This window comes from Cuculus canorus, chromosome 12 (assembly GCF_017976375.1).
Source record: "Cuculus canorus isolate bCucCan1 chromosome 12, bCucCan1.pri, whole genome shotgun sequence".
NCBI classification, from domain to species: domain Eukaryota; kingdom Metazoa; phylum Chordata; class Aves; order Cuculiformes; family Cuculidae; genus Cuculus; species Cuculus canorus.
The window spans coordinates 921436-943538 of NC_071412.1; the positions used below are offsets into that span (position 1 = coordinate 921436).

At 48.3% G+C, this 22103-nt stretch overlaps 2 protein-coding genes across 3 annotated transcripts in view; both read left to right on the forward strand.

The window, feature by feature from the left end:
- The window catches only part of CTDSPL2 (CTD small phosphatase like 2), a 39913-nt gene extending 31807 nt beyond the window's left edge, over positions 1–8106 (forward strand). Inside the window, 3 exon segments of the mRNA XM_054077140.1 lie at positions 2122–2267; positions 3121–3216; positions 4309–8106. Coding sequence (XP_053933115.1) covers positions 2122–2267; positions 3121–3216; positions 4309–4374 — 308 coding nt within the window. The 3' untranslated portion in view covers positions 4375–8106.
- A 3324-nt stretch (positions 8107–11430) lies between these two features.
- EIF3J (eukaryotic translation initiation factor 3 subunit J) lies at positions 11431–21858 on the forward strand. 2 transcript variants are annotated; one of them, XM_054077240.1, is made up of 8 exons: positions 11431–11571; positions 11651–11751; positions 16325–16382; positions 16599–16690; positions 17133–17247; positions 18139–18297; positions 19254–19327; positions 20895–21858. In XM_054077240.1, exons 1-8 carry the CDS (start codon positions 11544–11546, stop codon positions 21024–21026), a joined length of 759 nt encoding a protein of 252 aa, XP_053933215.1. In that variant the 5' UTR covers positions 11431–11543; the 3' UTR covers positions 21027–21858. The 2 variants fall into 2 exon arrangements, with proteins under 2 accessions (XP_053933215.1, XP_053933214.1); XM_054077239.1 differs by having other exon boundaries at positions 11437–11571; positions 20898–21858.
- Positions 21859–22103: the final 245 nt, after the last annotated feature.

Consider the following 22103-nt stretch of genomic DNA (forward strand, 5'->3'; position numbering starts at 1 on the left):
CGCACTGCTGCAACGCTGTTTGCAATGCACAGTCCTGAACACAGAATTAACTGAGCAATAGATTACTTTTTAAACTACTCAAACTTGATCTATTATTTATAAACTATGATTGCATAGTTATCTTTCCAATCAGCGTGGGTTTATTTCTTAATCAATCACAAATTATTTGTGGGGTTCATAGTACAGTTGTTCTGGGTTTTCATTTCTTCTCTCAATGCTGAGCTGTGTTTGGAAGCGATTGGCATTTCTCGACAATGGTTCCTTAAGACATGAAGAAGCTCTGCTGGATGAAATTCTGTTTGTTTTTCTCATCTGGAAGGTGGACCATTAAGCGGGGAAGCTGAAACCAGAGAGGAGTCTGCTCAGGGACTCGCTCTGCACAGGCTGTTCCCAGTACAGGCAGTAGCAGCTATGCTTGATTGGAGTCGGAGCTGTAGGAGCTCTATGCCTGCGACGTCGCTGGCAAAGCACTCCTGCGGGATTTTATTGTTACATTCATCAGTGCAACTTTGATTTTCTTTGCACGCATAATAAAATTACCATTTGGACTGAGGTGGTGGTTCCTAGAATAAGAATCAAGGAATGGTTTGAGTCAGAAGGGACCTCAAAGCCCATCCAGTTCCACCTCCTGCGATGGGCAGGGACACCTCCCACTGGATCAGGGGGCTCCAAGCCCCACCCACCCTGGCCTTGAACACCTCCAGGGAGTAGCTGCATCCATTCTTTTCACTTGGAAGCTTAGGCACATTGTAACTCATTTCCTTAAGAGCCTAAAGATAAACTGCTCACTAGTTTTCATCCAGGAACAGTCACCTTATGCTTGTTCTTATGTTGCTTGCACAGCAGAATCCTGGTTTGGCTTTGGTGACTTCGTTACCGCTGAAATTTGAACAGGCAGACAAAGCTGGGCTTCCAAATGCTTCCAGTCATTGGAAGATTTAAGCCTAGTGGGATCGCACAGCCAAGCAGGATCACACAGCCAGGCGGGATGCGTGAACATGTCAAATTTTTGCTCTTACAGAAAATGAGGGTGCGTGTGCATCCCTAGCATTAAAACAACTCCTCTCAGGCCCTCAGAGCTGTGATTCAGGCCTGCAGTTCTGTGTTAGAAAACAGGAGATCGTAGGATGCACAGCCAAAGGGTGTTCTAAAGAGTCTGCAGGAGGACTGGTGTGGTGTGTGAATCCCGCTGTGATTCATGTGCCTCTGAGGAGCTGACACCGAGGCAGGATTAGCTTTGACATTCTCCTAAGGAAGGGTTGTCAGGCACTCCACACGTGTGACTCAGAGTCTATATATAAGCCACTCGCTGCTGAGGCATTGGCTCATTTTCCTCCATAGCAACATTAGGAACTCAGCCCCTCCGTGAAACTCAGCACGCTGTGTACAGCTTCTGAAAACATTGTTTAAAAATACAAGCAGCCTTAAAGGAACTGCATGGTTGTACGACTGTAACGCTCGCAGCCTGTCTAGTTTACAATTTATTTTTAAACTAGAATTGTGTTGATGTTGCATGAAATTTCAGTTTTATTCCTGGTATTTTTTTAATCTGAATCCTTTAGTCTGTCCACCCTTTTACTCTGTATTTCTTCTGTAATAAATTAAAATGGGAGTAGACTAATTGGAAAGGAAGAAGTTGATGGAGTGTTTGGCCTTGAGGCTTTTTTCGAGCTCTAATAACTGAAATGGGTTAATTGTGAGCAGAAGGTAACAGAAAACAAAATGTTTCTTCCAATGGTTTTTGTTCTGGCCTGCAGGGCCCGGAGCTGGAAACAGTTGGAATGAAATAAAGGGATGATTACCCCAGTGAACTGGCTCCTGTGCATAGCTGATCTCCAGTCCACGGGCCTTGCAAATCATTGAGTGTTTTGAGTCCCTTTGATCTATCTGCAAAGACTGGGTTGGAAAGCAGGAGGTGTTACAACCAACGCCTGCCAGAACCAGATCGACATAGAGTACGAGTCACTGGTCATTCCACCAGCTCACAGCAGATGGAAAAGGGGTGCAGTTCTTTGAAAGGGGCTGAGTAATCAGTGCGGAGAAGCCTGGGTAATGGTTGGCAAAGTTAATTCTTCTTTTCCCCTGTGCAATGTCGAGGATGTAATTTGTCTCATTAATTAGTATTTTGCTTTACTCACAGGCATCGACTCTTCCGCGAGCATTGTGTTTGTGTACAAGGGAATTACATAAAGGACTTAAACATTCTCGGTAGAGATCTCTCAAAAACGATCATCATTGACAATTCACCGCAAGCCTTTGCTTATCAGGTGAGGCCTCTCCTCAGGATGCTCAGGCATCCTTCTCAGAATGTTCCGGAGGGAGGTGGTGAAACGCCACTCTTTGGTCTCACTTCTTACTCCAGTCTGGTCCTTAAATTTGTGTTTAAGCTCACAAACCACACTGTAATGAATCACTTGAGTTTGCCTGTTCTTACTCTGGTGAAGAGTTGATCAAGTGCGAAGGAAGTGACTTCCAGGGGAAGAGGCTGTGTGGGCAGTCAGTTCTGGTGCTCGTCCCACTTTGCCAAAGAAACCGCCCATCTGCCAGGGCTGTGCCTTGCGTTCCGTGGTGGGTTTGGTTTTCCAGTGCCAGAGAGATGAGGAAGAGCGGGTGGAAATGAGAACTGCTTATGTTTCAGCGTTACAGAGTCATGCCCCGTAGTTTAGACTTCCCAGAAGGATGGTAGGTGACTGTTGAGTCAGTCCCTCTTCCATGGATAAGGAAGCTCAGGGTGGGATCTGCAGTACCTACATTAAAGAAGCAAAAACTCTGCAAACGCTCCTGCCTGAGCCTCGCGAGCACTCCGCTGCGCCCAGCCAGGACACAGGCAGTGTCCGGACGGCTTTAACATCACATCATCTCAGAACACCAGCTCTTGTCAGAGCAGTGGGATTGTCAGAGCTGGTTTGGCTTTGGCTTCGATGTGGAGATCCTTGCAGCAATGGGTGCCAAGGAAGGAGATATTTCAGAAATGAATTTTAATGCAAGTTTTAAAGGGAAAATACACTAATAAACTCTAGCTTGGAAATTATTTTCCCCCAAATGCTATTTCATGAGTTGTATTTTTAGATCAATGAAATGTAAGTAATGTGTTGACGATTTTTTTTTATTTTACTTTAGCTTTCGAATGGAATTCCTATAGAAAGCTGGTTCATGGATAAAAATGACAACGAACTGCTAAAACTGATTCCATTTCTGGAGAAACTCGTAGAGCTGGTAAGTGTTTCCTTCATTTGGCTCCCTCCCCCCTTCCCCATATGTTCATTAGCTCTTTCGGTATTTTCATATGATTTAAGAGATTTTGAATCACTGCCACTGAGACTGCTACAAGTCAGGTATGTCTCTCTGGGGAGGAACTGGAGTTGGCACAAGGAATTCAGTACTGTAAAGGACAGTGTTGTTATTTCTAACAGTGCTTTTCATCGAGAAATGGACAATTGTAACATGAGTTACAACGAAACAGAATTTGCAGGCATTTAGATCAGATAACGCCTGCTGCTGGCTGTGGTACGCGCCTTTATCATTAAAAAGCAAATCATGGAATCATGGAATCATAGAATGGTTTGGGTTGGAAGGGACGTCAAAGCCCATTTAGTTCCACCTCCCACAGGATCAGGGAGCTCAAAGCCCTCCAGGGATGGGACAGCCACAGATTCTCTGGGCAGCCTGGGCCAGGGCCTCACCACTGTCACAGGAAAACATTTCTTCCTAACAGCTAATCTAAATCTTACCCTCTCCAATTTAAAACCATTCCTCCTTATCACTCCAGGCCCTTGTAAAAAGTCCCCTCCCCAGCTTTCCTGGAGCCCCTTTCAGTACTTGAAGGTCGCTCTAAGGTCTCCTGGAGCCTTCTCTTCTCCAGGCTGAACATTCCCAGCTCTCAGCCTTTCCTCATATGAGAGGTGCTCCAGCCCTCGGATCATCTCCATGGCCTCCTCTGGACTTGCTCCAACAGCTCCACGTCCTTCCTGTGCCGAGGCCTCTGGAACCGGACACAGGGATCCAGGTGGGGTCTTAGGAGAGCAGAGGGGCAGAATCACCTCCCTTGACTGACTCCTAAATAAATAACTCCTAAATGGTTGGGAATGTTACGTAGCTGTTTCTGTATCTCTTGTAATTACATAAGTTTGGGGGTTGGACTGGATGACCTGTAAAGGTCCCTTCCAACTCAGAGCATTTTATGATTCTAGGTTTATGGCTTGTATTTTGTTGTGTCAAAACACTGCTGTTGGAAAGCTGACGCTATTAAAATCCTAGCGATAGCTGTGTTCATCTTCCTAAAACTGGCTCCTTTTTATTTCCCTGCAGAACGAAGATGTCCGACCTCACATCCGAGACAGATTTCGCTTGCATGACTTGCTACCCCCCGACTAAAGCCTTCTGTCGAACCGCTGAAGGGGGAGAAAATGCAGGACCCTTTTGGACTAAAACAAAACATTGCCATTACTGTTGAAATTTTGCATTTTTGTACCCCGTCTTGCTTTTCTTATCTTTGGTGCCCGACAATAAGCAAGGGTTACAGGAAGAGACTTTCTATATCTGAGATTGGATTCATTCGGAACCACGCAGTCCAACACCGTAGGTAGGCGAGAACAGAAAAGTCTTTAGAACTAGTGCGACTCCAATGAAATTTTTTATGTCCAGGACATCTGCAGTTTATAAAGAATTCTGTTTCTGCCACCAGCAGTTTGACCTGTCGCGACACAGGATTTTATGATACAACAGAGATTGAAAATGGACTCGTGTTTTCTCTCTGTTCGGTGCTCTAAGTGGGTTTGTAGCCACTTCTCTGTTACTTTCGAGATTCTCATTTCAACAGGAATGGCCAGTACAAGTTGTTTTATTTTTCCTGTTCAGGTTTATAACCTTTTTACATTTTTGACCTGTATTAGACTAGAAGTTCATTATGCATTCCTTTTAGTTGAGGCGCTTCATAGTTTTTCTGGAAATAGCCAAATATTCTTAGTTTTTTATTAAACCGTTGGATGGCCGTTTTCCTGCTTCGTCTGCCTGCATCCTGTATATTTGTTTAAAATATTCTCTAGTTTTAGCCCACATAAGTTTCATTTAGAAAGGAAAAAAACCCCTGCATTTATATTTTCTTTCTGTAATATTCTACTGTAGTCGAAATCTTTTCAAAGATCAAGAGACTGGCTAGATAAGAAGAATATAAGAGTTACTAATATCCAGAATATTTTAAACTGTTGTGATGGCGTGTACTCCGGACAGACAAGACCTGGCAGTGGCACAAACAAGGACGGACAAGGAATACCTCAGACTGTACTGTGCGTGCAGATCTTGACAGGAGAACAAGCTCGGTCCCCCGGTAGGTTTGCCGCGATTCCATCACCGCTGCCTTCTGTCTCCTGCAAGACCGAAGCATTGCGCACAGTGGCTCAGTGTTGTAAGGTGGTTCGCATGGGCTGGCGGTACCTCTGTGGCACTCGCCGTTACAATCAGTTCTAGGCCCCGAGTGACAGCGCAGGGACCGGGCAGCAACCGTGCACAATCCTGTGGTACCGTACACTCCCACGCCACTGGCGCGGCCCCTCCGCTCGGAGCGGCTCCTCCGCTCTATGGAAATAGTCTCTCAGCCTTGGGTCTCTAATGCAGCCACTACCAGAGGTGGATATTTTTATAACGGTGTGTAATCTCCTTTTCCGGAGGCTTTTTATGGAGGGTATAATTTGTTAAAAGTTAGGATGCTTTGCCTCTCGACTGCATTAACGCGCCACAGGCTCAGACTGTTTTTGTGTGAAAGATGTCACAGAACGGCACTTTTTCTAAAGAGAAGTTTGATATTTTGTATGCTTGTTAAGAAAGTACAGTATTGGAAATTAAAGGTGGACAACTGATAATTGAGAAGTATGTCAATTAATTTTTTATGTATATTACCTGTTTACTTGTACAATTTTATTGTACAAATTACATGCAGCTTCATTTTCAAATGAGTCCTTAAAATAAGGAAAATCTTTTTAGGAAGACATTTAATTTTTGTATTTTTGATTTTAAAAGGCATGAGTTATGTCAACTTTTTCCAGTGTATTAATGAAGATTTTAACTTTTCATCAGGTTGAGTGTTTTCTTACTATATTCTCTGTTGTGTACGTAGCTAGCACATTGTGTCACTGAGCTGTTTAAAATAGCATGTAGAGCAAGCCTGTTTTGTGGAAAATCCTTATTCATTAAAAAAAAAAAAAATCATCATGGCAGATTTTCTGCAAAACCAAGTGAAAACATTTGCAATTCAGAATACTGATTTTTTTTGTATTTAAAGAAAAGTATTTTGCTTGCAGGAAAGAAATACTACAGATTCATTTTAATGAGAATCTTTTAAATGTATTTATCTTTAGGGCATCCGGGCATCTTTACGCTGTTTGTCTTATGTCTTTATTGAAATAAAATGTACATAACATTACCTTTACACATGCTTTTGCGCAGACGTGTGAGCCCTGTAGCCATCCCGGTCCTTCCTGGGTTTATGTCGACACGATGGATCTGAAATGAATGATGGCTTTTGGAAGTGGTCGGCTTGGATCTGAACTGCTGCTGGGTTTGCCAGCTTTTTTTCAGTCGTTCACTAAGATGTGAATCTAAATTAAAGGGTTTTAATTAGTTTAATCCTTGTTTAAGGTGGAATTTTTCCACGTTTCTCAAAGTCATTGACGTAGTAGCACTGCTTTACAAGTCACCGGCCCACCAGAAAGCAGTGGTTTTTGTTAAGTAGCTCCTGGCTTTTCTCTGGCTGTAAGAGAAGGTCACCCGCTCCAAGAATGTCCTCACCCACCGGATGCTGTGCTTGGCTGAAACCATTCCCAAAGTGCTTTCTTTAGTTAAGGAAACCAAAGCTTATACTGCACTTTACAGCTGTATCTGTGTTGTGATAATCAGGTCAGGAGGACATTGAAGTGTGAAGTAAGGGGTTTAGTTCTGCATAGATGCACAACAGAATAACAGAGTCTGCTTCGTAAACATTAAATATGAATATTTTGATGTGCTACAAGTCTGGTATTTATCATTCTGAACTTCCTTTGCAGAATGAGCCTACCTGCTTATTAATGTAAGCTCCTGAAAGTGTCAGATGCTTCTGGCCTAAACCATCTTTGCAGAGTTGTAATCCATCAGGTTTTATTTTCATCTCATAAAGTCTCGCGGGTGAGGCTGCCCGTTCCTGATGAGAGGCTGGATGGTGCTGGGCACACCAAAGCTGACATTGGTCCCCTGGGGGGGGCTAAGCTGTGTGCATTACTTATCTTGAATGCAGAACTGTGCAACGCAAGCGGTCAGCCTTGTAGCTGGGTCATTTATTCCAATTCTATGTATTTTTACAAAACAAAACGCCCTGTTTTCCGAAGTTCTTAATGATTTCATTTGTGATCTCGTGCTGGATTGTGTGTAAATTTTACCTGTCTGGATGAATTCTCTTCTAGGTTTGAGCATTCTCCGTTCTGACAGCAAAACAATATCTTCTACACTTATTTGAGCAACACGTGTTCGATCTTCGTCTTTCCTCAGCTTGCTGTGTTGCTAGAACAGTGTTCCGCTTGGTCATAGAACCTCCCTTTCCACCTTTGATTCATTCCACCATCTGTCTGTGTAAGAAAGCAGTTGTTCATTACTTTTGGAATGTATCAGAAAGCCTGAATGTTTCAAGACCTCATTAAAACCCTCCCCAAACACAAGCTGTGTCCCCCAAAGGCATGCTAAGCAGGCGTATCTTCTTCAAACAGAGCACTTAATGCCTTATCAGAGATGGTCAGGTGTGTGAGTGTTGTGGTGGCGGAGGATGGAATGCTGGCGGGAGTGGTGCTGGCTCACTCCGCCACTAGCAGCAGAGCCGCCGGGACAGTTTCCTCTCGCAGCAAGAGTTGTTGAAGCACATCGTGTCCCCTCACCGAGCGTGGTTCTTTCCACCATCTGAGTTCCAGGGCAGTTGCACTGATGGTTGGGTTGGCACAGCTGGTACCATGTCCAGCCCCAGTGGGGAGAGGGACCACGAAGGAGCAGAGGAGGAGAAGCTGGAGTGGCTGGAAATCTGCCCGGTCTGTCTGCTGGCTGCAGCATCATTAGTAAATGAAAGCAAATGATGAGGTTCTTAACCTCACATTTGATACAAAAACTAGGGCAAGCCCCTGCCTGGAGTGAGATGCCTGTATCGCAGGGGATTGTGGCTGCTGAAGCAGTCATGTGCCCTTTGCTGTCATTCTTTCTTCAAAGTGAGGACTGGAGAAGAACTGCATACGCTGAAGCATGAAGAACTGGGAAACTTAGCCATGCCACCTCCCGTCCTCCCGTGCATCCATCCGAAGGGGCTGGGGAGCCACCTCTGCAGAGCAAAAATGTCAGCGTAAAACCAATGTTTCCATGGTTGAGATGAATCTGGCACAGACTGCAACGTTATCGTTTAATAGGATTCAAGGAGTTGAGGCCAGGAAGTGAACATCCACAGCCTGCTGTCACCGGAAAACCTGAGGGGACCTGCTGGGATGGTACCTGCGAGGCTGGCCAAGTTTGTTCTGGTGGGTTCCAAGGGAGATGGATCACTCTGCTGTTGGAATAACGTCTTTCACCATCAGCAGGGCATTCCTGAAACAGGCAGCGTTCCTCAGTTGATGACTTGTGTGGATCTATGTGACATGGGTTTGCTCTCTTGTTTTGATACTTGAAAAAATACCATTGTTCGGATAGGATGAATCCTGTAAAATACCACAGGAAGAGAACCCATGTTCTACAAATGCGTCATTCTTCTGCAGTCACTTCTGGTATGCAGCATCACAAAGATTTATATCAAATATTTATACTTGAGTACTCTTGAGTACTGCTTTTTATGATTTTTAGCTGATCTCATCCTTCAGTGAAGACTTATCTCTAAAGTGAGGCATTTCTCCTGTCAGTTTTCAGCCTTAAAACAGGAGGATAATTGTGTGCATTTTAAAAGGTAAGGATGTTGGAGGCTGAACAAGAAAACAAATAGATGTGGTTTATGTACTAGAATTGTTACAGCAGGCTCTCATAAGATAGGCTTGTTTTGAGTCTGTCTTTCAATATTCCAGCTGGGATCCGCTGTAAAATGTCCACGTCTCATTATTATCAGTTTCTCCTCTGAAGCAGAAACCTTCCAGCTGCTCCAAACCGCGAACCGTTTGGGTTGCTGGCAGCAGTTCCTCTGACTTGGAGTGGTGCTGAGCTGGGTTTTTCCCTTTGTTTTCCCTTAATTTCCTCATCTGTACAATGGAAATAATACCTCACTGCTTAATCCAAATGTTTAGTTTACTTCAAATGTGCTTTGTAAATAGGTAATACTTTTATAATTAACATGTTCCCAGTCATCGCACAGTTCTTGGCAGTTCCATAATGATCCTTGCAGCACCCTGGAAAATCCGTGCAGACTTGGTGAGGAAATAACCATGGCCATGATTTGATCTGCAGTTACGTCTCGACTGTATTTATACTGTCTGGTAAATGGCTAACAACAAAAAAAGGGTGATAAATGTGGAAGTCATATTTTTCCTACCTAACATCTTTCTCAGTATTGCAGATCATTCCACTTGTATGAAAGATATGGTCTTCTAAATTTATTGTCTTCAAAGATTTTGTGCTTACTCACTCGGATTCTCACAGAAATGAGAGAGTTGGGGGGTGGCAGTGAACTAAACTGGATGAAGTGAATGTTCCCAGCTTTTCTGTGTGTGATATTTGCCAAGGCAGAAGGAGATGAACTGCTGCACGGTCAGCTTTGATGTTCAGTCCTGAGACAAACGTGTCCTCCACTTTTAACCAGCTCCATCAGGAAGATCCAGTGAGGAGCGTCCATCATCACCAGGTCTGTGACGGAGGTCTGTGAACCTCTAATGGAACCAGAGCTATGGAGCCACTGAGGTCTCTCTCCTCTCAGCCCTGGTCCCCTTGGCCCCTCACTGCCCTCATTTCCACTCACCCTCCTTCCTATTACCTTCATCTCTGCTGTTCTCAATCCCGCCCCCCTCAGCTCTGCTCTTCTCATTCCTGCTGCCCTTTGCACTGATGCCAAAAATGCCGGCAAATAAACTCTCTTCAGACTCATTTTGGAGGTTTAGACAGCAAGCATCTTTTATCAAATGTGGGCAACACGAGGGAGCGATCTCCATCAATCGTGTGCAGGGAGAAAAGAGCTGGGACAGAATAAATTTCCCACTTACATGCATGTGGATAACTTTTCCCAGAAATCTTATGGATATTCTATTACTTTCCAAGGACTTATTTAAATCATAGAATAGTTTGGGTTGGAAGGGACCTTAAAGCCCATCCAGTTCCAACCCCCTGCCATGGGCAGGGACACCTCCCACTGCACTGGCTCAGGGGGCTCAAAGCCCCATCCAACCTGGCCTGGAACACCTTCGGGGTGGGGCAGCCACAGCTTCCCTGGGCAACCTGGGCCAGGGCCTCCCCACTGTCACTGTGAAGGAGCTCCTCCTTACGTCTAGTCTTAAATCTTCCCATCTCCAATTTAAAGCCATTCTCCCTCATCCTATCACTCCAAGCCCTTGTAGACAGTCCTTTCTCAGATTTCTTGTAGCCCCTTCAGGCACTGGAAGGTCATGACGTTATGATGGAACTTCACAACAGACAAATCTCTGCTAATTTGAGGCCTACAAGAAAGCTGGATGAGGACTATTCATAAAGGCTTGTGGTGGTAGGATGAGGGGCAATGGGTATAAACCGGAGAGGGGGCGGATTTAGGCTTGATATAAGGAAGAATTTCTTCACCGTGAGAGTGGTGGGCCACTGGCCCAGGTTGCCCAGGGAAGCTGTGGCTGCCCCATCCCTGGAGGTGTTCAAGGCCAGGTTGGATGGGCCTTGGGCAGCCTGAGCCAGTGGGAGGTGTCCCTGCCCATGGCAGGGGCAGGAACTGGATGGGCTTTAAGCCCTTCCAACCCAAACTTTTCCATGATTCTATGATTCTATGAATTTGAAGCTTTAGAGCCAGCTCTGCCTGGCCGTGCGCTTGAGCTGGGGGCAGACAAGGGGATCTCAGAGACGCCCCTCCAGCCCAGGTCCCACTGCACAAAGGGTGCAATCGGCTCAGAGAATGAGCAGAGGCTGCAAAAAAAAACTGTTTGCAACGAAACTTGCTATTGAAAACAAGCTATTTTAGGGATATTCTGTCTGACTTTCAAAACACCCAATTACTGAGATGAAACTGAACTCTGCTTTAGCTTAAATGACCCTTTGTATCAGCCCCCACTTGTCCCAGCACACCCCTATTGCCCCCTCAGTCCGCCGCCGTCCCGGCGTGCCCCGCGCGCGGCCGCTCTGCCCGCGCCCCCCCTCCTCAGTGGGCGGAGCGGCGCTCCTTGCCCCATAGTCAGTCCGCCGCCGTCCCGGCCTGCCCTGCGCGCGGCCGCTCTGGCCGCGCCCCTCAGCTCCCCTCGGCGGGCGGAGCCTCGAGGGGGCGCTCCCCCGCCCCCTCCTCTCTGTCCGCCGCCGTCCCGGCGTGCCCCGCGCTCGGCACTGCCCGCGGCCGCTCTGGCCGCGCCCCTCCCCTGCCCACCCCGCGCGGGAAGATGGCGGCGGAGGCGGCGGACTCGTGGGGTGGGTGGCGGGGCCGGTGGGGCCGGGTGGCGGCCGCTGCCGCCCCGCCCGCGCTCACCCGCTCTCCTCTCCCCTTCAGACGCCGACAGCTTCGAGGTGGTGGAGCCGGTGGCGAAGCGGCTGGTGCCGGGAGTGGCCGGGGACCGCTGGGCCGGCGAGGATGAGGAGGACGACGTGAAGGTGCGGCCGGGCCGGACAGGGCCGCGGGGAGGCGGGGGAGAGAGCTGAGGCCGCGCGGCCCGGAGCGACAAACGAGGCCCCCGGGCTCGGCTCCGCCGCCTTGGTTCTGCCGGGGGAGAAAAGCAGCGGGAGAGCCCGGAGAGGCGTCCCCTGTGCTCGGGGTGGGGTGGGCGCGTCAGCTGCTCGCCAGGCTCACGGGTGCTTTCCTGGCCGCTTCCTCGGGCTCCCCGGTCGCTTTCCCCTTCCCAGCCGGCTTCCCTGGGTCCCCTTCCCCCTTCGCGGGCGGTTCCCGTCACTCGCCGTGGCCTTCAGAGCTGCAGCTCCGCGTCTGCTGTGCTGCGTGAAACGTGAGGATGGGATTTAATGGAGGCAGCGCGGTATTCCTGCTGTTGCTGTTGACCACAAACTCCAGTGCGGTAACGTCTTTGCCACCTGTTTTTTCTTCGTTCTCCACCCACCGCCACAGCTGGAAGCACAGCAGGCTGGCTCAGCTGCTTCCCACCACGCTTATGAAGCATTTGCTTAAGGCACTGTTTGAAACGGATTTTTACTGTGCGTAAAGGAGCGATGTCTGCATAGAATCCATATTAACGCATGTAGACATTCATTTCTGAGGCTCAGGAAAGCAGAGCTTCCTTAAAAGCCTGTTTTTCCGCTTATTTCCAGCTGCCCCGCATGAGGCCTGGGTGAGTGGATGGTGGAGGCTTTGGAAACCTCTGTGTGCTCCATGTTTGTATGGACAGCATGCAGAGCGGTGCCAGGGACCATTCAAGGAACGGGCTTGAAGAATGTGAGGAATAGAAATGGGTCAGTTGGGAAAGACCTGGTGTTATTCCAATCAAGGTGCTGGAGTATGGCAGTGGGCACTTGCAGGGCATGACCTGGAAGCTGGAGCGGGGCAGCGCTGCTCACCAGGATTGTTCTTTGGGCGCCAGCTGTTACCAGAGCATGTGAAAAGCAGCAGTGCTGTTGTCCTTGGAGCTCAGGCTAGGTCTCCTTTTATAAATAGCTTGGAAAAAGGAGCTCATCTTCCCTTAAAACAAGAAGTTAAAGTTTTGAGAGGTACGGGCTGTCCATTTTCCTTCTGAAATGTAACAACGCCCACGCCCTGTGGTTATCGTGGGTATCTCCTTGCAGCAGGCTGAATGAGGAAAGGTGTCTGTGTGGCGGCTGCAGTCACTTGTAAAGAGTGTGGTTAGCCTGGATCTATAGGCACATATATATAATTTATCTTTGTGTGTTTATACATGTGTATCTTAGGTTGTGTGTCCCTTGGGGGGCTTTTCCTCTGTCCTTTGGAAGTGAGGAACTTGTTGCTGTGTTGGAATGTGTCCCAGGACCTGGACCCTAAAATAACTCTAGTTCTCCTGAAGACACCAAGATGTTCTGAGGCTGTTTGAGTAAGGGATTTCCACAGTTTTTCCACATGCAGTAAGAACACAGCTCTTCCCAAGGGATTGAAACACTGGCCCAGGCTGCCCAGAGCAGTGGTGGCTGACCCATCCCTGGAGGTGTTCAAGGCCAGGTTGGATGGGGCTTGAAGCCCCTGAGCCAGTGGGAGGTGTCCCTGCCCATGGCAGGGGGTGGGAATGGATGGGCTTTGAGGTCCATTCCAACCCAAACCATTCCATGATTATGTGATTATGGTTTTGGTTCTGGAGCTAGTCCCTGCCTGAGGAAAAGGACATGGTCTGAAGGAGAAGCGCAAAGTGTTTTCTGAGTGTGGATTTGCCTTTAGGTCTGTATTCCATACTTTGGAATGTGTTTTGTGTGTTCAGATTCTGCAGGTTATTGTGGAAGTGATTTTAGTAAAGAACTTGAAGTAACTGTTCATTTCAGGAAACTTTAACTTCCCTGGATTTAAAGTGAGAACGCTCTTCGGTAACAAACCCCTCGCCAGTGTTCCCGGTTTCCCAAGACGGGCCTCCTGCCAAGGAATTTTCATGTTTACTCTTGGGCAATTCCATGCTGAACAAAGTCAGACCTGGGAAGCATGCCTGTTACCGTCCAGGCGACAGCCTCTGGCGTGGCACCGTCTGGGCCCTTTGAAGGAGATTGCTCATGTTCAGCCGGACACCCAACGACTGGAGCGCCTGGGCCTCTCCAGTCACGTCCTCTGGGACTGGGGGAAGAAAGTGCACAACATGTGTTTAGGGTATGCGTGACGGAGCTTGTGAAGTCATCAGGATGCTGCTCTCCTCTGGGGCTTATTTACATGAAATGGGAATGCTTTCAGTAGCCTTATTTTAGAGGAGCATGTGTAACTGTATGGTTGAAGCACTCCGAGGTTTTAGCTTCTTTAGTGGCTATTTTGGAATAAAGATGTCCTCTTTGAATCGCTCGGTATCTGTGCAAAGATCAGCATTAGGGCCATTTTCTTGTCCTCCAGGAGAGCTGAAGGAATTTGTAAACCACAGAAACAGGTGAGTGTTTGGATGCTCCCCTCCCCCCCGTAAGCAAAAAGAAAAATCAAGAATTAAGACCTGCCCAGACTGTTAAACAATCCAGTTCAGTTGCTGTTTAAAAACCCTGCTTGGAGAAGAGCAAGGCAGCGTTTGGCACAGCTGGGAGACCAGGCCTGTCCTTGTGCGGCAGGTGGAAAAGCACACCATGGGGTGGCAGTGGCTGGCGGCTGCCCCTCCAGAGCGCCCCGATCCCAGCTCCGGTGGTGTTGTGTGGTTGAGGACAGGCTCCCGGCTCACCATCCCTTCCGCTCCAGTCAAGATCTGAAATCGCACCTCAGGACAGTGCGGGCGGAGGCTGGGGCGGGCGACAGGCACCTGTGCTGCCTTCCAAAGGCTCTGCCATTTCTGTGTGGCTTTGTATCGCTGCCGTGTGAGCCAGGCCTGCGCTGTGCCCTTCTCCGGGGCTTTGCTCCATGAAGTAGAATCCTGGATTTTAAAATCCATCTGTGAAGGACAGGACAAGGGGTAAGGCAGGAAGCTGCATACAGCAGTAAAGAAAAAAGCTATTTAAGAAGTGGGTGTAACAATCTTCTAATTAGGGATCAGCTAATATAATGCTGCTTCAAATTCAAGTCAGCTTCTTGGAATGTGGATGGGAAGCTGAATCCCTTACAAGTGCCAATTAACCGGAGTGAGCTGGTTGGGGAACACTGGTGTCCTGCTTGGATCAGCACATTGCAGTGAAACACCGAGCTCTTCCGCCAGAGTCTTTTATTTTGCCGTGCCAGTAGCAACCCTTAAAAATTAATAAATAGTTCTGTGCCCTCCTGTGTTTTTGTGCTGAAGTGGAAGTCGGCCGATTTGGGATTTGTGGGTTTTGAGCTTACCTGTGATGTGGGGCTGACAGCAGCGCGAGTTGTGTGCAGACCTGGTCTCGTCAAAGCTTGTGAGCTGGATTGGAACAGGCGACTAAAATTAGATTGCTGTGGGATCTTGGCTTTCCCTTCTGCTGTGTACATGCCGAGTACCGTGTGCTGTGACCTCAGATCAGTTTTAGAGCGCTGACTTCCACGCAGAGGCTGTGCGCTTGCGTTCGCAGTGGCACTGGGACAAGAATATGTATTCTCATAGCCCTTACCCAGGTCACCGTCAGGAAGAAGCTGCAGAATTGCTGCTCTCCGAGTCTGCTGACAGCCTCAGTCCATCGGGTCTGCAGGGAGCAATGCCTCCTCTGTATTTGATCAAACCATGTAGTACTGAGAACCACAGATCAGCTGCAGGACCGCGGTGGTGAGGAGCAGGAGGCGGTGGGACGCTCCTGCTCTGCCAGGAAAGAGGTCTGGGAACGGTGCTGTGCGGCCACAGAGCACGGCCATGAATTCCAAGCTGAAGGGGAAAACCGGAGGCACACAGTTCCTGCAGCCACCACAGCTGAGACTTTGGAAATACTCTCCAGAACGTGAGGGCTGGTGAAGAACACTCAAGTGATTTGTTTGTGGGAGGAGGCTTTGCTTATAAAAAAAGTCATTGGTCAAAAAAGCTCTGTGGTCTTGTGACTGTGAGAAGCTTGTGGGCAGCCTGCGTTCCTCTGCCTGCTCGCTGCTGCTCTCCCTCCTCCCGCACGCAGCACAGCCGTGTTTGCCGCGCCAAGGGTTGGTGTTCAGCCGAGGGTTGCAGTTCCCAGGCAGCTGCAGGAATGCTTTTCCCAGCAGAGGGAGAGGGGCGTGCTGGTGTCACACGGCGCAGAGAGTGTGTGTCCGGGAAGGAACGGGCCTTTGGATTCTCATCTGGAATGGTTTCAGCTGAGCTGTCTGTTTGCAGCGGTGGCTGGTGCGTGCGTTGGATGATATTCGAGTATCTTGTAATGTGTAATAAAAGCAATTACAATAAACCCCTGTTCTGCGGTGGGTGTTGATGTGAATGTTCATGATCTTGCTTTTCTAACTGTATTGACACGAGCCTTCTGACTCTTGGAATAAAAGCTGCCTTTTTCATGGGAAGAGCTGGTCCTGAAACACCTTGGCCAATGCTGTGTGCATGGCTCTCCCCGCCTCCTCTCCCCATCCATAAGGTTAACGGGGATGTGAGGGTTTAAAGAGGCTGCTGTTTGATGTTACCCGAAGTAGAAAGTATTGGTACAAGAATCTTAATTCAAACTTATTTTGTAGGATAACTGGGATGATGAGGAGGAAGAGGAAGAAGTAAAGGAGGCGGAGGTAAAACAAGGTAAGACTTCAGAATAACATGTGGCTCTCTGTGCAGCATCAGAAGAGATGGGTGTTTCTGAAGAACTGAACCCAAAACAGGGTTGGGGTTGGCTGTGACAACGCTTGTCTCAACTCCCTGTGCTCGGATTCCAGCAGAGTAGCTCAGTTCATGTAGTTGCTCAAAAAACCCAGAGCCCTCTCAAGTGTGAATGCTGTGTTGTTCAATGTTTTCCAGAGCCAAAAGTTTCAGACAAAAAGAAAATAGCAGAAAAAATAAAAGAAAAAGAGAAGCTACAGAAGAAAAAGCAAGAGGAGCTTAAAAAAAGGGTAACACCTTATTTCTTTTGGGCCTCATAAATTGCAGAGGGCAGGCTCGGTTATTTTGTTCAAGGTGAACAAGAAGTGTAAAGATCTTGACCAGTCTGAGAAAACAAACACCTGTCTTGCTAACACCTGGGGATGTAGCTTTAATTGCTCTGTAATTTAACCCCTTACTGAAGGAGTGTCTGGCTCTGCTGCTTTCATATGCACTGTGTGATAACTCGGGTGTGAAACTTGGCACTAAGGTGTTTCTGCCCACTTCTTGTGAATCAAACAGTATTGAGTGCTGAGGTGGTGTCCTCCTTCACTGGGGCGGCTGTTGGGGTGGTGTCGGTTCTGGGCAGGAGTGAGCTCTTTAGGTGGCACTGGGAAAAACACAACTGCTCGTATGGCCTCTGCTCAGGGGTATGGAATGTAATCTCATCCCTCTGTGTCTGTGTTAATTCAGTTAGAGGTGCCGGAGGAACAGAAAGAACTCACACCAGAAGAACAGTTAGCAGACAAACTACGGCTAAAGAAATTGCAAGAGGAGTCGGACCTCGAGTTAGCAAAAGAAACATTTGGTAAGTGCGGGGCCCAAGTGTGGAGCTCGATGCAGCTGCGGCAGCACAAACGTCTGTATATAAAGTAGAAGCACAAAAATGTCTATAGAGTAGTAGGTGCTTTTTCTGAATGTGTCAGGGCAGGAGGCGATAGGAAAAGGATGGTTGACTGCGTTTCCAGCCTATTGGTACTCCTGGTCAAAAGATGAGTGTGTAGAAAGGAAGAAAACAGACAGAAGTGCTGTCTCCTGTTCTGAGGGGGCTTCACAGCGTGGCTTTAACAGGAGGAGCCTGGCACAGCACAGCTCCTGCGTGCTTTACTTCAGGCAGTCTGTGCGAGGTGCTCGCTGTTAGGAACACTGGTTGAGGTGTGAGCTGGCTTCCTGGCACAAAGGAGACTTCAGGCAGTTCATCCTGGTTTTGTGCTTGGACTGAGCTAGCTAAGGTGCTGATTCACAGCAGCGTGCTTCACACGTGAAAGCATTTCCTTGCTGACAAGAATTGTACTGCCTGTTAATGAGTGCAGGCTCTGCTCTGAGAGTTCTGATCGAGCACAGTGCTGGGGAGGGACACTGAATGGAGCTGCAAAGAACCAAAGACATGTGATGCTTCTGGCTCAAGCCAGGAATCCTCTCTATAGGGGAAAAGGGCCTTCATGTAGTGCACACTGTTCTGGAGACCGGGAATAGTTGGTTTGTATTCCTGAGCTGTGCAGCAGAATCTCTTGCCATGTGGGCTGGTAACTCAGGCTGCTGGCTTTGTGTGGTAGAAGCCAGCGGGGAGCAAGTGCGGAACCTCGGCTTTGGTTGTGCAAAGCCTCGCTGGAGGCAGGGACCCGAACATCAGCCAGGCTGCTTGTTTCCTCTGGTATTGGCATTGTCTGTGATCCTTGAACTCCCTCTGCCTTTGCAGGTGTAAATAACACTTGTGGAATAGATGCCATGAATCCCTCTTCCAAAGAAGACTTCACGGAATTTGGCAAACTACTAAAAGAGAAAATCACACAGTATGAAAAATCCTTACATTACGCCGGGTTTTTGGAAGCGTTAGTTCGAGACGTATGTATTTCATGTAAGTTCCCTGGGAGACATCCTGGAGTGCCCAGCTGAGGCGGAGCTGGGCTGAGGGTGAAAGTGTGCTGTTAGAGCAAGCGTTACCTCGAGGTGGGTCTGTGCGGTTCATACGTGGGAGGAACTCCTCCCTTTCACTCCCTGGTATCTGATTCCCTCCCCTGCACGCTCTGTTACAGATGGTGTGCCTGTACGAGACTTAGAGACAGTTTAAAAGGGTGGGGTTTTATGCTCATCTAAATCCTGCATGTTTTCCTGGAAGCCATCCCTAAAATAACAACTCTGACCCAGACACTGTGAATAGCTCGTTTGAACTGTTAGAGAATTGAGTTCATGTCGTTCTGGGACTGCAATATGAATGGTTCTGGAATTCGTATGGAACTGTACGGGGTAAAATGACTTGAACTCATTTTTTCCGAGTTGAACTTTGTGGTAGTCTGTGGTATTTGGTGAATTCACTGCTCAGGATCTGCACATGCACCGGGGCAGTGACTTGTCGCTGTACAAACGCAGAGGTCAGGGGCCGAAGGAGGCGGGGAACCTGCATTTCATATGGGTTCCAGGTCTTGTGAAGTGAAGGACTGGCTGCCTCGTGGACACTGAATGTTAATAACGATCATAACTGATCATTAGCCATCGCTCCTTTGGATATGTTTTACTGTATTTCATTGTATCCATATTTCAAATGCCTTCTCACTTAGACTTTTGTGTTCACTAACTTCTAATTTCAAGTCTTACCTCCTGCAGCACTCGAGCTGCTTGCCAGGGGCTGTCAGGAACAGTAACAGTGACTGTAAGGCCCAGAGTGACCCTGTCTGCATCTTAGTGATTTAAATCATCTGCCTGTACTCCTCGCTGCTGCTCATTTCTAGTGTTTAGAGGATGTTGATGTTGTTCTCAGCAGGCAGTGAAATAACAACACTGATGAATTTTTTTCTCCCCCCTCCCCTGGTGCAGTGGAAGTTGATGATTTGAAAAAGATCACAAACGCTCTGACAGTCCTATGCAGCGAAAAGCAAAAACAGGAAAAGGTAAGAGTTCTGCGCTTCTGTGTCGGGAAGGGCAGCACTGGAGGGGGCGTCTGCAGTGTGGGAATGGGCCTGGCTCAGTGGGAATGCTCCTTGTGGTAGAGGCAGGAGCAGAGCAAACGCCAGCCTTGGGTACTGGCTTAGAGTTAACCCCCCTCATGGCGTGAGCTGATGAGGAGCTGACGGAATCTTGAGATCGCAAGACAAAACCTTCAGTAATTTACATAAATGGAACCTTGTTCTTATTTTCTGCTGTCTCGGAGTAAAAGCAGCTCATGTTGACCTCAGGGCGGCAGCAGCCAGTCCTGTTTTAGAGTTCAGTGTCAGAATGACACCAGCTATGTGAGTGATTGAAGTCTTTGCTAAAGCTTAGGAGTAGTAGATAACTGGAACTTTTATACTGTCATGGAAAATGAAGGAGTGATAATGGCACAAGCAAGGGAGAGGATGAGTTTTACAAGGGGATGTAATACTGGAACTGGTGCTGTAAAATGTTGTGTTTCATAGCATGCATCTGTGTTAAAGCTCCAGGTGTTTGGGGTGCAGTGATTGAATCATTAGATAGGAGTGGAATGACAGTCATGCAATGGTTTGCGTTGGAAGGGACCTCAAAGCCCATCCAGTCCCACCCCCTGCCATGGGCAGGGACACCTCCCACTGGATCAGGGGCTCCGAGCCCCATCCAACCTGGCCTGGAACACCCCCAGGGATGGGGCAGCCACCACTGCTCTGGGCAACCTGGGCCAGGGCCTCCCCTCTCTCACAGGGAACATTTCTCCCTAAGATCTCATCTCAATCTCCCCTCTTTCAGCTCAAAACCATTCCCCCTCATCCTATCCCTGCACTCCCTGTTCCAGAGCCCCTCCCCAGCTTTCCCAGAGCCCCTTTCAGTGCTGGGAGCTGCTCTAAGGTCTCTCTGGAGCCAAGCAGTTCTGCTGAGCAGCGCTGCTCTCTTGGTTTGTTTGCAATCTAATCCAAGTGCTGTCAGAGGAGCAGCAACTGTAAATGTAAGCAGGAAACCTTGTGGACGGGCTGTGCCGGGGCGGGCGTTCCTCTGGGATGCGCAGCCTAACTCCAGGCATGAGGGAAACGCTTTAATGCCACCTGGAGTTCCTGTACAGTGCCTTATGTCTGGAGTTGGGCAAGCATGATTAATTTAATTAGAACTGCACTTTGGGGGGGAAGCCTGCGGCTGAACCAAACGAATTCCAAAAGTCTGTGTGCTCCCTGGTTTATGCCCTTCTCTCCTGGCTGTTCCTGGTCGGCACTGGGGGCTGCAGCCACGCTGGTCTGGCAGGGAAGGGCTTCACTGTAAAACCTGCTGTGAAGGGCAGTTGGGACTTCCTTTCTTGGCCACGAAGATCCTCGGCCTCTGTGGTGTTAAAAGCCACATCAGATGCCTTAATTGAATTAGGTATTCCCCAACCCCTGGCCTCTGCGTTTCTTTGGCTGGTGCTCGTAACCACAGACACGCGGTGTTACGCTAATTAGAGTGGTGCTTTGCTAATTACAGCAATGAGAAATCACTGTGGGTTTCAAAGTAAACATGCTCTCTTTTTCTCTATTCAAGCAGAATAAAGCCAAAAAGAAGAAAAAAGGCGTTGTGCCTGGTGGAGGTTTGAAGGCGACCATGAAAGATGACCTGGCTGATTATGGAGGCTACGATGGTGAATATGTACAAGACTTTGAAGACTTCATGTGACATTTATCTCCCTTTCTGTTGTCTTTCTGTTGCCCGTAATCCCTTAAACATGTAGCACAACTTCCGTTCCTTTAAATTCTGCCAAATGCTACAATCAGAACTGCAGTGTCGCTGCGCTGGTGGCTTCGCTCCGTGCGGGCCCCTGCTAAAGCACCGGCTTCCTGGGCTGGGGTTGGAATGAAGACATTTACAAGCTCTATAAATTGCGGTTAAAACCCCCAAATTCTGGTAATCGCCACTGTTATTATTTGGTTTTATAGTAACAGCCATGAAATTGGAGATGAATTTCAACAGGGCCAAGTATTAGAGCCAGCACAGCTCAGTGACACGGCCTTAACTGTCCCCGGGGGCTCTGAACAGCAGCAGTTTGCAGCAAGGGCATTGTGTGCGCAGTGTTATGATCGCTTCGTCTTGCGTTAGTGCTTGGGGTGTTGAGGTTACGGGGAGGGGGAGAGGCACCAGGGATGCCTCGGTCCACGCCGAGCACGGGGTCTGGGCAGGGAGGGAGTTGCTGCTTTGGGAAAACGGCTACGGGCTTGAGGATGAAGTTTAGTTTCCATTCACCTGAATTTTACTAATGCAGCTGTATGGGTTGGGTGTTCTTTAACAGTTAATTGCCTGGTTTAAGTGTAGAATGCGAAGGCTCCTTTGGTCTCTCCTGGGTTGTGGTGGATCTTTCACGACTCGGCCATTTTCTTTCATTTGAAAAACAAACTTGCTTAGCAAACTGCAGCAGTTCCTACAGTTGGGCGAATCATTACCTTAACAATTACAACATCCGCAATGTTTTATAAAGCAACTAATTTAATAAAAATCACTATTGAGGACTTCACTACGGCTGCCGGGGCCCATTCTTTGAGTGTCTTACAGGAAACCCCCTTGCAGATGGGCTGCGAGCTGGGCTGTGGAACCGGGGCCGGCCCTCGCGCAGGCGTGCAGCCAGACTGGTGTGTGTGGGGCCAGATCTCATCCCTGTAACGTGGCTCCTGCTGCCGGCAAGACCCTTACAGCGCTGAAAGTAAAGAGAAAGCTTCTAGGACTGCCAGAATCCAACCCTTTCCATGGCGAAGTTTTCTT